The sequence below is a fragment of the Leucoraja erinacea genome, chromosome 7, assembly GCF_028641065.1.
Source record: "Leucoraja erinacea ecotype New England chromosome 7, Leri_hhj_1, whole genome shotgun sequence".
Classification (NCBI taxonomy): Eukaryota; Metazoa; Chordata; class Chondrichthyes; order Rajiformes; family Rajidae; genus Leucoraja; species Leucoraja erinaceus.
In genome coordinates this window covers 54,861,416-54,877,454 of record NC_073383.1, presented here as the reverse complement: position 1 = coordinate 54,877,454, position 16,039 = coordinate 54,861,416, and the positions used below count along the sequence as shown (strand labels likewise).

The following is a 16,039-nucleotide window of genomic DNA, read 5'->3' as shown; positions in this document are numbered from 1 at the left end:
CATACCAGGAACCTTCTCAGACCACCCGACAGAATTATTAATCTTTGGCTCTTGTTATGGGGCTTCATTGAGAAAATGAAATGATGCTATAACTAGCAAGTGTCCAGTTGTTATTTTCTCATGTCCTCTCTGCAAACAGGGATGATCTCTCCTGACCCTGGAGTTTTTGCAGGGAGCTTCTCTTCCAGCTGTTCAGATCCATGTATTTTTGGGAACACTTTCCTGGTTACACTTCTGCTAAGTATACATTTTATCATGCTGTGCTTTTAAAATCTGGTTTATTTATTTATAGTGCAAGTAATTATAAACATTTTTATTGCGGCAAAAATTACTTTTCCAAATTGTGGTTGTGAGAACACTGACTAATTCTTTGTGTTATGTAGACTGTAAATTTACTGTGCATTTCAGCTGTTCTAAATCATTGGGAATATTTATGGTAAACATAGATCTTCTTGGGGTATTTGCGGACTACATGATGAAGGTCAGATTGTGAGCAAGGGTTGTTCCAGTCTGTCACATAAAACTATGTACTACCGTCTGAAGTGGAGATTAGATGTGGTTTATGCTGATTCACATTTGGCCAACAGATGGTGAAACTATTCATCTTGAGCTTTTTGCATAACAAAATACATGCACAACGACTGGATAATTGTACGAAAGTGGTTGATTAGTCGGTCTTGTTCACTTTATATCTGAGTGAAACCTCACCTAATTAGATGCTGCACTGTATGTTGCCTGGAGTGCAGATGCTGTTAAAATAATTTAATGTAATTTGAAGATGGAAAATAATAAAAATGTATGGCTTTTTCTGTGGTTCATTTCATTACTAGATGTTTAATAATTTAACAATGACATCTGTAAATGATTGTGTTACTGAGAGAACCATAGAAGATCCTAATTCCATTCATGTTAAAAACGATACCTTTCATCAGACAAATTTCACATTGGTGCATGTAAAACCACAGGTATTTCAGTGGCGTGGAGACTTATTGTACTTGATGACTACTTTGCTATCAGCAGATTGATGGTGAATTTGTATGGATGCTGATTATTTATTTCTCATTTGTGCACAGTGAATCCAAAGGGTTCCGTTTATTATTGTTGTTTAAACGGAAAATTGTAAAGGAAAAGGCAATGTTTTTTTCAAGAAAATTTGTTTCATTGCGTGTTTTAAATATCTGGCATCCTGCTTTTATTCAAAACTTTTTTGTGTCCCGAAGCACTCCAGTGGTGTCAATCTTACATGCCTCTCTCCGATTCAGATGAAAGTGAAAGACCCTGTCAATGTGACTTACTTCACCTAAGCACAAATTGAATCTCCTACTTGGGAACAATTGTTGCAATGAATTACTGCTGAGTGGAGTGACTTGAACCAGTGTGACTGGTTCCATGTTCACTGGTCTTCAGATTGCTATTATGTCACTGTTGGAAGGCACTAAGTGGAGACCTGGCACTTACTCACAGGGAGGAAGTGAAAACTCAGAGAAAAAGTGATCCTCTGTTCACTCATAGTAGCCTTTAGCAGCTTGTTCAAAATTCTATTACCCAAGACTGCCTGCTTGGCTTTTTAACTAGTTTGTGTCACAGGGAAACCACACACACGGAGAGAATAATTGAGAAAAGATGGCAAGCCAAAAAAGGAACTCTATGTAAAACTAATTCCTCCCTTTGTTCCAGGATGGAAGAGACTGTAAGAAATCTACTCCAGAATCAAGGGGCACTAGGACAGAACACAGGAGCACCAGCTGATCTTTTAAATGCTTGCCAGGTATGAATTACTAAAGGTTAAATAGTGTACGTCATCATTAATTATTTTATGATCTTTCCGTTGTACATGAGGTAAGTAAGAAATTAGATGAATGCTCAAAAGCGGGAGGATTATTCAGCCTAAACACAAAATGCTGGGGTCACTCTGTGGGACAAGGGAGCATCTGTGAAGTGAATAGATTGGCGATGTTTCAGATCAGGACCTTCTTCAGACAGAACTTCAGCACTCCACCAGTGCTTGATATTTTGCATAGAAGTTGTCTGACCCACTGAGTTACTTCAGTACGTTGTGTTTTGCCCAAATGTTGCCTGGCCCGCTGAGTAGTTCCAGCATCTTGTATCTTCTCTTACATCCACCCATCATTGCAATATTATCTTTGATAATCTTCCCATTTTCAAGGCAGAGAATAATGTTAAATTGAAAAGTAGGGTATATAAAGTACCAAAGGCTCGTGGAAGACTGGGAAGTTTTTACGATCAAACTACAAAATTCATGAGAAAGGAGAAATTAAATTTAAAGAGAAAACTTGCAGGTGATATAAAACCAAACACTATAAGTTTCTATGGATATATAAATAGGAAGAGGCTTGTAAAGAAAAGTGAGGATTCATGAGAATAAGAACAAGGAATTGTAGACGCTGGTTAATACACAAAAAAGACACAATGTCCTGGAGTAACTCAGCAGGTCAGGCAGCATCTCTGGAGATCATGGTTAGATGATGTTTTGGGTCGAGACCCTTCTTCAGGCTGATTATTGTGGAGGATGAAAAAACCTAGAAGAGGTGAGTGGCAGGACAAAGCGATAAGGGATTTTTGACCTGATTTCTTCCAGGAGTTGTTTCTTTTAACTATATTCTTTTGATTTCTTCTCACTCTCTAACTGCTCCCATTCACTCATTGACCAATTATCCTTGTTTGCAACTAATCTCCATGCTACTTGGGATTTACCCTGTGAGATATATCCCCTGGTCTCCCTGGATCATCACGTTATTTTCTCTCCTTCCATTTTCTGGCGAAGGGCCTCGTTCTGACACATTAACTCTTATGCAGTCTGACCAGCTGAGTATTTCCAGTATTTCTTTTTTTTTTAAATTTCAGACAGGTATTGTCCTCTTTGAGAAGTGCAAAGTACTTAAAGAGACTCGAGGGGATGCAGGGAGGATCTTTCCCCTGGCTAGGGGATGTAGAGTTTAGCATCATGTTTTGAATGTAAAGGGTACAATCAGTTAGGTTTCAAATGAGGAGAAATGTCTTCATTTCTTCACCCAAAAATATTTGGATTTCATTTTTTACTCGAGTCAGTTGTGGAGTCTTAGCCATTGATCGCACTCAAGCAGATCAATAGACTTGTGGATATTAGAAGATTTGAGAATTATAGGGACAGGGCAGGAAAATGCCAAGGCTAGATCAAACATGATCATTTTGAATGGTGGAGCAGGCTCAAGGGCTTGAATGACCTAAGCTTCTGTTCTTATGATTGCTTTCTTATATTTTTTAAAGTTCCTTTTGAATTATGGCAACAATGCTCCTGTGAATGCTCAGGAGAAGTAGGTCAATACCCAATCAACACCAGAATTCAACCTTTCATCAAGCAAAAATTAGATGACCGAAAATAGTACCTCATGTTCAGAGCGAATCAAATTAAGAAACTTAGATGGTTATAAACTTTGGATCAATGCTAGGCTTTTCATAGTCATACTTCTTTTTTCAACTTTCGGTTATTTTGTCATCAGGTCATAAGGTCATAAGGGATAGGGGTAGAATTGGGCCATTTGGCCCATCAAGTCTATGCCATACAATCATGGCTGATCTATCTCCCCTTCCTAAACCCATTCTCCTGCCTTCTCCCTATAACCTCTGACACCCATACTAATCAAGTATCTATCTATCTATCTATCTATCTATCTATCTATCTATCTATCTATCTATCTATCTATCTATCTCTCTGCCTTAAAAATATCCACAGACTTGGCCTCCACTACCTTCTGTGGCAAAGATTTCCTCAGATTCACCATCCTCTGACTTAATAATTTTCTCCTCATCTCCTTCCTAAAAGAACATCCTTTAATTCTGAGGACCTCTAGACCTACACTCTCCCACTAGTGAAAACATCATCTCCACATCCACTCAATCCAAGCCTTTCACTATTCTGTATGTTTCAATTAGGCCCCCCATCTTGGAATGGCTCTTGCCTCTAACCCCTGAGGTTGGTATTGTTGAACAAACTATTCTTCACAATAATTCTTGTGATAATATGTTATTTCTTCTGTGGAAAAGAAACTGGAAAGACCATAGAAAAATGGTGCATATGCCAATCATGCCATTTTCCTAGGATTGTTAGGTCTTTCCAACAAATTCACAAGGAATAAGTAGGAAAAATCCCTCCCAAGAAAAGTGTCTTGGTGCTTCTTGCAGATGCAATGGTGCAGTGTGTCTTTACATCTGAAATTCTGTTAAATCATCTGTATGTGATTTGCGTTCATTTTTTTACTCCTTTCTGAATCACCATTTATTCAACTCAATTACCCTTACTCAATTTATCAGAATATATGAGAACTATAATGAATATTTCTATTACAAGTAAGGTTTCACCATATTCTGCTGCCAGACATTTTTAGTGGGGTAGCATTCAAGAGTATCATAATTGTCTAGTGGCAAAAAAAAAACTATATTTTCCACCTGTTTGAGTAATCCATTATTCAAATGCTGTACAGAGCTGACAAAATGTTGCATTATCTGTGCACTTGACTTGAGAATGCAGTGATTATCCCATTTCCATTGTCAGCAGTTAATGATATAATGCCCCTCATTAATGTTTTTTTGCATTAGTCGTAAATTCACGTTTTTTTCTGAACAACGTGTTAGACATTATGCTGGTAAAAAATTAACAGCTGTCTCTCAGAATAAGTCAATGATGCATTTTAACTTGATGGCTGAGGTATCATAGAACAATCTATCACTCAATGGCTGTTATAGGTTTCGATACTCAGATTAACCTTTAATGACCTTGAAAATAAATGATGGATGGAAATATATGAATGTAAATTGGCAGAAATATTCTTCAGTTTCTAAATCTATTTTCTGCCTTGTAGCGAGATTTGTTTCCAGACTATTTCTGAGTCAGTTTCGAACCTTTAGAGTGACAGCACTAATAGCAGGAAATGCATTATCAAAGCAGAATTGCAGAAGTCCGACTAAGACTCAAAGTTATAGAATTTAAATGTCTATGCACTTGCTGAAAGAGGTTTTGGATTTGCATCTAACAAAAGAAGTAACAGCATGTTCAAAGCTATTTTGGCATATTTTATGTGATCAGTTGCCAGCCTATTTTTTAAAATGCTGATAATTGCTGCATGCTTAAATAATTTACATTAATATAAAAAATGCTTAAATTTGACATCAGGTGGAATGGCATTTCTCACTGGGTTTCTAAATGGAAGTACATCTAAAACAGAAAACAAGCATTAAGTAAGGGGATGCTTAAAGATCTTTGGCTAGACTGGTAATTATAAACTTGGGAAAACCCATTCTTAGTGTTAACAGGTATAATAAATGGCATGTTTGAATAAGAATTACTTTATGCCTCATTAAAGTGTCATAAGAAATGACATGTTACTACAAGAAAAACTTCAGGAAAATAAAGGAATAAAACTTCAAACAATTTTTTTCATTAATTATACTCAATGTGCTTTTCACAGAAGTGAAGTGGGCACTAAATAGGAGTTGAAATAAGTTAGTTGAGGTAATTGAAGAGGTAGATTTTATTTCTGCAGTTAAGTGAAAGCCCTCACCACAGAATCATAAACATTGAGTCATCTTTGTAGATTGGATTTCCCCTTAATGGATGTTTGATTTTTTTTTTCTGGCATCAATTTAAACAAATCTCTAATGTTGAGCAACAGCTATGTTTTGAAACATCCTATCACGTTGAAAAACACTCACAACCAAATCAAACTGAAAGCTTGTCTAAATGACCATTATAATAATTTATGAAAGTGATATAAAAATGAGGACATTTACATTAAGTTAAGGTAGAGGGTGATATTGACAAACTTATAGAACATAGAGCAATACGGAACAGGAACAAGCCATTCAGCCACAATATCTGTGTCAAACATGATGCCAAGTTAAATTAAGCTCATCTGCCTGCATGTGATCGATATCTCTCCATTCCCTGCATATCCATACCTCTTAAAAGCTCTTAAAAGCCACTACTGTATCTGTTTCTACCACCAGCACAGGCAGCGTGTTAAGGGCACCCACCACTTTGTGTGAAATAGAAAATTGCGCCACACATCCCCTTTAAACTCCCTCCTCTGACCTTATATCTATGCCATTTAGTCTTTTATATTTCCACCCCAGTCTCCCCGTAATCACTGATGTTTTAGAGAAAACAATCCAAGGTGTGCACCCTCTCCTTACAGCTGATACCCTATAATCCAAGCAGCAGTTGTATACCTCTTTTGTTCAATCCCCAGAGCCTCCACATCCTACCTGTAATAGGGTGGCCACCACTGCACACAATACTCCAAATGCAGCCTAGCTGAAGTTTTTATAAAGCTGGATCTTGACAATCCAACTCTTATACTGAATGCCCCAACTGATGAAGACAAGCGTATTACAAGTGTATAACCGACCAGTGATCCCCGCACATTAACACTATCCTACACACACTAGGGACAATTTACACATGCATCAAGCCAATTACATCTGCATACCTGTACGTCTTTGGAGTGTGGGAGGAAACCTGTAGAACATGGAGAAAACCCACATGATCACGGGGAGAACGTACAAACTCCTTACAGACAGCATCTGTAGTCGGGATTGAACCCGGGTTTCTGGTGCTGCAAGCGCTATAAGGCAACATCTCTACCACTGCACCACTGTGCCGACTTCGCCTAAATCCTCTGTCTCCAAGCCCAAATTCCCTTCTTCATCCCTGAGTGGCCCTAACTTCTACCTAGTTACCCTTTGGGTTTTTAATGTACATATAAAAAGCCTTCGGAATGTATTTAATCTGACATGCCAATAGCATTTCGTGGCCCTTTTGTCCACTCGAATTCCCTGCTTGAGAACTCAAACACATTTTAAATTATTTTTAAATCCTTGGAACCTTGACACAGTTTTTCTGACAGTATGAGGTGCCACACATAAAACTAGTTTATAAGGCCAGGGAGGTATTCAGAAGAAATTGAGGTTAATGAAGTCTTTGAAAGCTCAGCCAAACCACATCAAACAAGTTTAATATTTTTGAAGATTCTTATAGTAGGAATGGAATATGGGAGATAGACACAAGATGCTGGACCCGAAACGTCTCGACCCAAACGTCACCCATTCCTTTTCTCCAGAGATGCTGCCTGTTCTGCTGAGTTACTCCAACATTTTGTGTCTATCTTCGGTTTAAACCAGCAGTTCCTTCCTACACAATGGAATATGAAATATTGAACTCCATACCAATTTGGTATACTCCTCAGAAGGCGGCACAGTAGCACAGCAGTCGAGTTGCTGCCTTACAGCGCCAGAGACCCGGGTTTAATCCTGACTATGGGTACTGTCTGTATGGAGTTTGTATGTCCTCCATGTGTCTGTGTGGGTTTTCGATGGGTGCTCTACATACCTCCCACACTCCAAAGTTGTACAATTTTGTAGGTTAATTGGCTTTGGTAAAATAGTAAATTGTCCCAGCATGTAGGGTAGTGCTAGTGTACAGAGTAATCGCTGGTCAGCATGGACTCGATGGGCCAAAGGACCTGTTTCCACGCTGTATCATTAAAAATAATATCTCTTAGCTGTTCACATTCAACTTGATATATGCAGATTTCAGCAATTGCTTTCAGCTTCATTCTAATTTTAGAACATTTTGACTATTATATTATTATTATAAGTGCAATACCCAGGTCATGATCCAAATGGTAATTGTAAAGATTGCCCGTGCCAATGGTCAGTAATGTTGTCTGATAGAAGAAACTACCAGAAGATTTAGGAAGTGAAGTTGGTTGGGGAGATGGGTTTGTTGTTTGTGTTGTTAAATGATCATCATTTTAATGCCAATAAATGAAAAATGTTGAAGAAGCTGGGGCAAATAGCTCATTTTTGTAAGAAAAGATGAGCATTTCATCATTGGTATGATAAAAAGGATCATAACTTCATAGATTGAGGAAATTAATGATTGAGAATTGGGCAGGATAGAATGTAGATTGTTGCAGTTTGTGATGATGCTTTCTTGAAGCATCTTGAGCTGTTTTATGCTAAATGCAAAATATAAAAGCAGAATTGCATAGTTTGATATTTGATAATGGCCCTGTCTCATTTTCAGAAAGTATATGGGTATCCATACTATAATAGGGTGACAGGGTATCCGTTCTATAATCATTCAATGAATGAATGGGCCAGATCTTGCTGGTAATGATTGACTGCCTATAATCACCATCTCCGCACCACCAACATTGTACTGGTTGTGGAGGGACTGATTCACTAGCCTACAGAGCCCAGAATTTACTGACATGTTAACCTGATGACCAAGACGTCGCTTTGGTATGAACAAAGGTATCAGTTGGAATTGGGGAAAAAAAGAGCTACATGGTTATCATAAACACGCTGCTGGAGGAACCCAGTGAGTCAGGAGTGAATTGTATAACCAGAGGGAGAGGTGGTGGGTAGATGAAAACATGGGTGAGGATGTCAGTTGGAGACCTGGACGGGTGGAGATGGGTGATGAGCAGAAGGATGAGGTGGAGGAAGGAAAATAACCTGGGTGACAGGGGACAGAGGCTGTGGGAAGAAAGTTGTGCATTAAGATCGGAGTAGATCAGGAGAGAGACGGATGCGGGTGGTAATGGATATGGAAGAATTCAATGTTCATGCCATTGGTTGTAAGCTACACAGGCGGAATATGAGGTGCTATTCATCCAGTTTGTGTTTGCTCTCATTCTAGCAATGGAAGGGGATGACAGGTTGGTATTGGAATAGGAAGGGGCATTAAAGTGACTGCAACTGCCAACGGTTCTTTGCAGACAGAGTGCAGGTGTTCAGCAAAACAGTCATCTGATCTAAGCTTACTCTCAGTTGGTTGCATTTTGGGAAGTTAAACCAGGGCAGGGCCTTCACGTTGAATGGCAGGGCTCTCGGAAGTGCTTTGAGCAGAGGAATCTAGAAGTGCAGGTACTTAGTTCCCTGAAAGTGTCAGCACAGGTATCCATTAGGGTGGTTAAGAAAGCTTTAGGTACTTTGGCCTTCAGCAGTCTAGGTGTTTAGTATAGAAGTTGGGATGTTACATTACAGTTATACAACACATTGATGAGGCCACATTTGATGTATTGTGTTCAGTTTTAACAAGAAGGATGTCGTTAAACTGGAAATTGAGCAGAGAAGATTTACAAGGATGGTGTCAGGAGTTGAAGGCCTGAGCTCTTGGAAGTGCTTGGATAGGCTAGGACTATACTCAGTATAGGAGTAAATAGGTTCTTCTGCAGTTGTATAGGGGCTCTGGTGAGACCACATCTGGAGTATTGTGTACAGTTTTGGTCTCCTAATTTGAGGAAGGACATCCTTGTGATTGAGGCAGTGCAGCATAGGTTCACGAGATTGATCCCTGGGATGGCGGGACTGTCATATGAGGAAAGATTTAAAAGACTAGGCTTGTATTCACTGGAGTTTATAAGGATGAGGGGGCATCTTATAGAAACATATAAAATTATAAAAGGACTGGACAAGCTAGATGCAGGAAAAATGTTCCGAATGTTGGGCGAGTCCAGAACCAGGGGCCACAGTCTTAGAATAAAGGGGAGTTCATTTAAGACTGAGGTGAGAAAAAATGTTTTCACCCAGAGAGTTGTGAATTTATGGAATTCCCTGTCACAGAGGGCAGTGGATGCCAAGTCACTGGATGGATTTAAGAGAGAGTTAGATAGAGCTCTAGGGGCTAGTGGAGTCACGGGATATGGGGAGAAGGCTGGCACGGGTTATTGATAGGGGACGATCAGCCATGATCACAATGAATGGTGGTGCTGGCTCAAAGGGCCGAATGGCCTCTTCCTGCACCTATTGTCTATGTTTCTAGGACTTAATTCCTTGTAGAGCAAGAGGCTGACAGGTAATCATGTGGAGGTGTATATTAGCATGAGGGGAGAGTCTTTTAGGGGAATCAAGAACCAGAGGACACTGGCAGGGCTCTCACTTAATTTTTTTTCTCTGTTGCCAGCCGGGCAACCTCAGCAGCTTTTTAGGTTGCCAAATGACAGTTCAGGTGGTCATTTAAGATGGTTTGCATGACGCGTGCGATACTGTGCTCGGACGATGTGTGTAGTTACCAGTCGGAATTATGCTCAATGAAGCATTCACATATTATTTCTGCTTCAAATAAATTCACAAACTAAACATATTCACCAATCAAGACATGATATACACCACAATGACATGCAGCAAAATTATAATATAGTATCTCAACTCTCTTTACACGTTGCAATTAATGCAATTTCTATTATTTCTTTCCACTTCCAAACAAAAATGTGGCTGGATTATTCAGCGTATGATCAACCTGTGTCAATAAATCCTGGACCATGGTAACATATATGCTTAACCATGCACACTACAGATTGATGCAAGCATGTTCTCTGTGAAGGACCGAAAATTATCATGGGCGATCGTTTCGCGGAACACCTCCGCTCGGTCCGCAAGAACCTACCTGACTCAGCACTTCAACTCCCCCTCCCACTCCGAATCTGACCTCTCTGTCCATGGCCAGAGCGAGCAACACCGGAAATTGGAGGAACAGCATCTTATATTCCGCTTGGGGAGTCTGCAACCTGCGGGCTTGAACATTGAATTCTCCCAATTTTGTTAGCCCTTGCTGTCTCCTCCCCTTCCTTAGCCCTCGGGCTGTCTCCTCCCATCCCCCAGCCCTCGGGCTCCTCCTCCTTTTTCCTTCCTTCTCCCCGCCACCCCCTATCAGTCTGAAGCAGGGTTTCGGCCCGAAACGTTGCCTATTTCCTTCGCTCCATAGATGCTGCTGTACCCGCTGAGTTTCTCCAGCTTTTTTGTGTACCTTCGAAAATTATCATGACATGGCCATAGCATGGGCCGTTATTGCTATTGGTACAGAAACACTCTCGCTTCCCACATAATTTATCCACAACAAAATATACAGGTTGCAAGAAAATATGAAAACTACATTTTATGATAATAGCTGTTAAAGCCGACTATACCCATCTGACAGGTTAAACATCACACTAACTGACAAGAAATGGTCAAAGGACATAACTGCAGCAAATGTTCTTTTGGTAATATGTTTAAAGGTGTCAAAACGCCACATTACCAGACATTCAGATTAGATGTATGTGTTATGAACAGCAATGAAGATACCCAGTTTGTACGCACCAGATTTAAAAACATTTATTGATAAACGCTGTTTCCATCATTCCCACTTCAGAATTAATGTTAAAATTTTAACTGAAATATCTCCTGACCAAATTTGTGATGTATATGACTGACTGTAAAAGTAAAATCTGGATAAATCCAACGATATGGTTGTGAATGTTTTCATTAAATAACTATTGTACTGATACACCATATTAAGAGCATTGATTTGCCGGTAAAATGAATTCTAAAATAACGTGTCAACAGTAGCAGTGGCAATCGAACACTGCGGTTTTAATGTTTCATGTGTTCACAATTTTATTAATCCATCTAATGGATTAAAACAAGTAATAACATTGGGAATCAAAACACATTTGGGGGGGGGGGGGGGGGGATTGAGAAGGCAATTGCTACGGAATGGATGGATTGAAGCTGGGGAATTTGCGTGTTGGTTGGAGTAGATAAAATTGTGAGGGGAGAGCGCGGGGGATGTCAGTGGGGTTGAATGGGGGGATCAGTGCGGGATGGACGGGGGGGATCTGAGCAGGATGGATCGGGGGAATCAGTGCGGGGTGGATGGGGGGGGGATCAGTACAGGATGAATAGGGGGGGATCGGTACAGGATGAATGGGGTAGACAAAAATGCTTGAGAAACTCAGCGAGTGAGGCAGCATCTATGGAGCGAAGGAAATAGGCAACGTTCCGGGTCGAGACCCTTCTTCAGACTGATTCTTGTTGGTCTCTTGTACTTAAGGATACAGCTGAGTTGTTTTGAGTTTATGCTGAGTTATTGTGGCAATATTGAGCAATATCTTACATTAGCTATTAATGCATGTTCTGCAACATTGACTCCCCCCAAAAAATGACAAAATGCCCTCCACTGCTACCCGGCGGCACCATGCCGCTGCAGGCCGCCTCCGATGGACACCTGATCCCCACCCCAACAACCAAATTTAAGCATGACCAGGAATTAACATGTTTTAGAGCTAATTTGGAGGACACTGTGGAAGAATTCCCAACTGTCCCACCCTGGTTCAGATTCAGACTCTGGTTAGTTTATTGTCGTCCACGTCAGGATGTTGTGCTATTCCTTGTTTGCATGAATCTCATAGAATAAACTGTATATGGTAATGAGAGATACAAAATGGATACAAAAGCAAATGCAAAACAGCAGAATGGTGCAAAGATTGTTCTGAAGTAGTGCAAAAAAAAAATCTAAAGAAAATAACAGAATAACTAAATAAGGTAGAGTTAAGAGAAAGACCACTGTGGCAGCAATATGAAAGATATGTTGGTTCAGGAGTATGATAGCTGTGGGGAAGAAGCTTTTCTTAAGTCTGGCCATTCGAGCTTTCAAACTCGCATCTGGAAGGTGGAAAAGAAAATGGCAGGAATGGTTAGCATCTTGGAAAACATTTCTCACCTTCCAGTAGCTATGCACCGTGAAGATGGAATGGAAGGTAGTAAGTGAAAAAGTGTGATGGACTGACCCTATGTTCACCACTCACTGCAGGATTAGGCAGTCAAGAGCAGAGTAATGGCCATACCAGGCTAAGCTATATCCCAGCAGGATACTTTCTGAAGTGCATTCATAGAATTTTGAGAGAATACTCGTAGATATGCTGAATATTCCTCGGATGCCTAAGAAAGTAAAAACGCTAATGCACATTCTTAACCACCGAATCAGTAGGAAGGGACCAGGTAATGTGATGTGAATACCAAGAAACTTGAAGTTGTTGACCATCTCTTCGGCAGCTCTTTTGTGTTCATCCACCTGTTTCCTCAGGTCAACAACTGCATTTCAGCTTGCTGATGTTCAGAACTAAGTTGTTGTCTTTGCATCATGACACAAGATTTCAGATCCCTTTCCTGTACTCAACATTCTGTTGTGCAGCTGCAAGTAAAATGTTCACTGTTCTGTCAGACATATGACAGTAAAACAATCTTGACTCTTGACTGATTCATTTAACAATTGTGGTTTCACTGCTGAACTTAAATTTCAAATTGGTCCTATATACTTGGCTATGTGTGTGCAGGTAGTAGACCAGGGAAAGACGCACACAGCTGTGAGGAGCATGGGTGCTGAAGGTCAGGATGGAGTAAATATTAGGACCAATTCAAAGCAAGTGAGGTTTGCTGGTCAGAAAGTCCATTAGCCAGTTATAGATGGATGCCCCATGGTCAAAGTCAAAATGTTTAGAGATAAGCTTTTTTGGTATTATAATGTTGAAGGCTGAGCTGTAGTCAATGAATAGTATCCTGTTATTGGTGTTCTTACTTCATGGTGATCCAGAGCTGAAGGTGGAATCCTCCGTTGACTTATTTTTCCTGCATGTAAATTGTAAGGGGCCTAGATTGTCCAGGAGAGATGCAGATGTGTGTCATAACCAATCCCTCAATGCATTTCATGATGTTAGAACTACTAGGCTAGAGTCGTAGAAATAGGTCACTTTACTCTTTGGGGGGGGGGGGGGGGGGGGGGGGGGGGGGGGGGGGGGGGGGGGGGGGGGGGGGGGGGGGGGGGGGGGGGGGGGTGGGGGGGGGGGGGGGGGAGAGGGGGGAGAACCTGTCTTATTGGTACTTTTTGTTTGCCTGTTCAAAAAAGTTATCATCAGATCTGACAAATTTCCAAAATATTCAGACTGCAAATTAAAATAAAAGATCATTTATTTTGTAACAGATGGATGATGGAAGTTCAAAGACAGTCTCTTAATTAATTTTGTTCAATATTTTCACATATGCAAAATCTGTTTATTTATTTGCTCAGGAACCTTTTAGCCTGAGGATCCAATGACATGCATACACATTCTGCAATGCTCTTTCTAATTTCAATTAGATTCCTTCAGAGATTTAATTATATCTTAATTTTAAAGCCAAAGACAAATTCGAAACCTTTGCTCCATTAGAAGGGGAAAAACAAATCTTTAACTGTGCTTCGATGGTGAAAGGTCGATTTTCTGGAAAATTGCCAGCAAAGTGGATGTTTGGTAAAAGAAAGGAAAGGCAAGGGTAAAGGAGGCTAAATATTTTTTGTGTGTGAAAAGTTTAGGAGAGAATAATGAACAGTTCATATGCAAAGAGAATAAGTGATAATCAAAGATAAGGTAAGCAGAAGATCAATGATTCTGTTATTTTTTTTTATTGTTTCAGTAACTGAGAATTAATGAAATTAGCCTTGACATTTTACTGGCTTAGCATAACATACTTTAAGATTACTGTCATAGTGTGTGAACAGAATTTGTTAGCCTTGGGAGATCAGTACTTCCCTATGTCTACTATTACCGTACTCTTAAATATAAAAAAAAAACATTGGCAACCCATTGCATTTCTTTGCCAATTATTTTCATAATGTCATTCTTGAAAAAGCCTGAGAATGACAGGTAACTGGCATTTCAATACAATATAATAATTGTTACATATAAACTAGTCATTACATGTTTAAGTTGGGACTATTTAGGCTCGCTGACTGGTTGTTCAAAATGAATCTATGACTTATGAATGCATGACTAGTTTATATGGTTATGTCATAGGAAAGCAGATCCAAACTTGTTGACCTGTTACAATTAGATACAATTTTCAACATCCGAGAATGAATACTTTGTTGAATGCTGCTGTATTTAATTGAAGTCAGCACATTGTCTGAAGAAGGGTTTCGGCCCGAAACGTTGCCTATTTCCTTCGCTCCATAGATGCTGCTGCACCCGCTGAGTTTCTCCAGCTTTTCTGTGTAACCTTCGATTCTCCAGCATCTGCAGTTCCCTCTTAAACACATTGATTAGGTTATTTGTTCAGCAGTGTGGATCAGGGATTAATCTATTAAAATGTGTAATGGATATGTAATTTTCGGACGATTAGAGACATTGGAAGATTTCTCTGTGTTTGGCCGTGTAACATTGGGATCTTTTCGATGCACAGTACAAGGGACAATGAATGCTTCAACCCAGTTATTGCCAATGCTGTTTCTACAAGCTTCGTTAATCACTCGACCCAGATAAAACTCAATGATGAAAATTCAATGCTGAGGCAAAACTTTGACAAGAAAATATACAATTGATTAATTCCCAGGAATATATAATGGCAGATCTTGTTTTTTCCCCCCAGATTATTCACTGACTATTTGATTAACATAATATTTAAGTTTTTAAAATGTTAACATTTTAGTAATGTATATCCTATTTTGTTTATTGTGCCAAAGAACCACTATTGAATAGTAACTCAATCTTTCCGCCATAAACAATGGGGTCACTGCATTTTGAAGTATTGGCCTAGATTTTTCAGTCAGCAACAAATGGTGCTCATTATTCAGCTGTGCACAGATGTTTTGTGGATTTTGCTGTTTTAGACACTAGGAATCAGAGGCAGGTTATATTGAATGTGTTAGAACAGGACAAGCAGCAACAAGTTACTTCAGCCAATTTATCTGAAATACCCTCGCCGAGACCTGCTAGCTCTAACCAAGGAAATGCAACTTAAAGTGTTAATGCAACATGAAATCACAAATAGGATTAGAAAACATAAGGAAAAGAAGATGGGATTAAAACAAAGGTAAAAGGGGAGATATTTTTGCGAAAATTCTGACAATAATTAATATTTGAAGTAATGAACCTTCACACATAAAAGTTAATTTTGCAGAACCAAAGCTGATTTCTGTCGTTAACTACAATTTCATAACCACTGAAAATATAAAATTTTATTTCCTCAATTAATGTAGAGTTGGATGGCAAGATCCATCTCCAATTTCCCATGAGGAGATACCTCTGAGGCAACAACTTAAACCACCTGCAGATCCTACCAGTGGCTGTCAGTGTTCTTTATGCTTCTTTCTGGTGCATTTCAACATGAATGAGCACTTGTCCTAGCTGAGCAGGGATAATAGTTAACTTCCTTGGCACTGTTTGAATCAATGCGATTAGACTTT

General features: G+C 39.6%; 1 protein-coding gene across 8 annotated transcripts in view; it reads left to right on the top strand.

Annotated features, from left to right (window-relative positions):
- Positions 1-16,039, top strand: part of nckap5l (NCK-associated protein 5-like) — a 458,995-nt gene that overhangs the window by 180,390 nt on the left and 262,566 nt on the right. For all 8 annotated transcript variants that reach the window (XM_055638609.1, XM_055638606.1, XM_055638607.1 and 5 more), the window contains one exon: positions 1,678-1,768. In XM_055638609.1, coding sequence (XP_055494584.1) covers positions 1,678-1,768 — 91 coding nt within the window. The remainder of the gene's footprint in view (positions 1-1,677; positions 1,769-16,039) is intronic.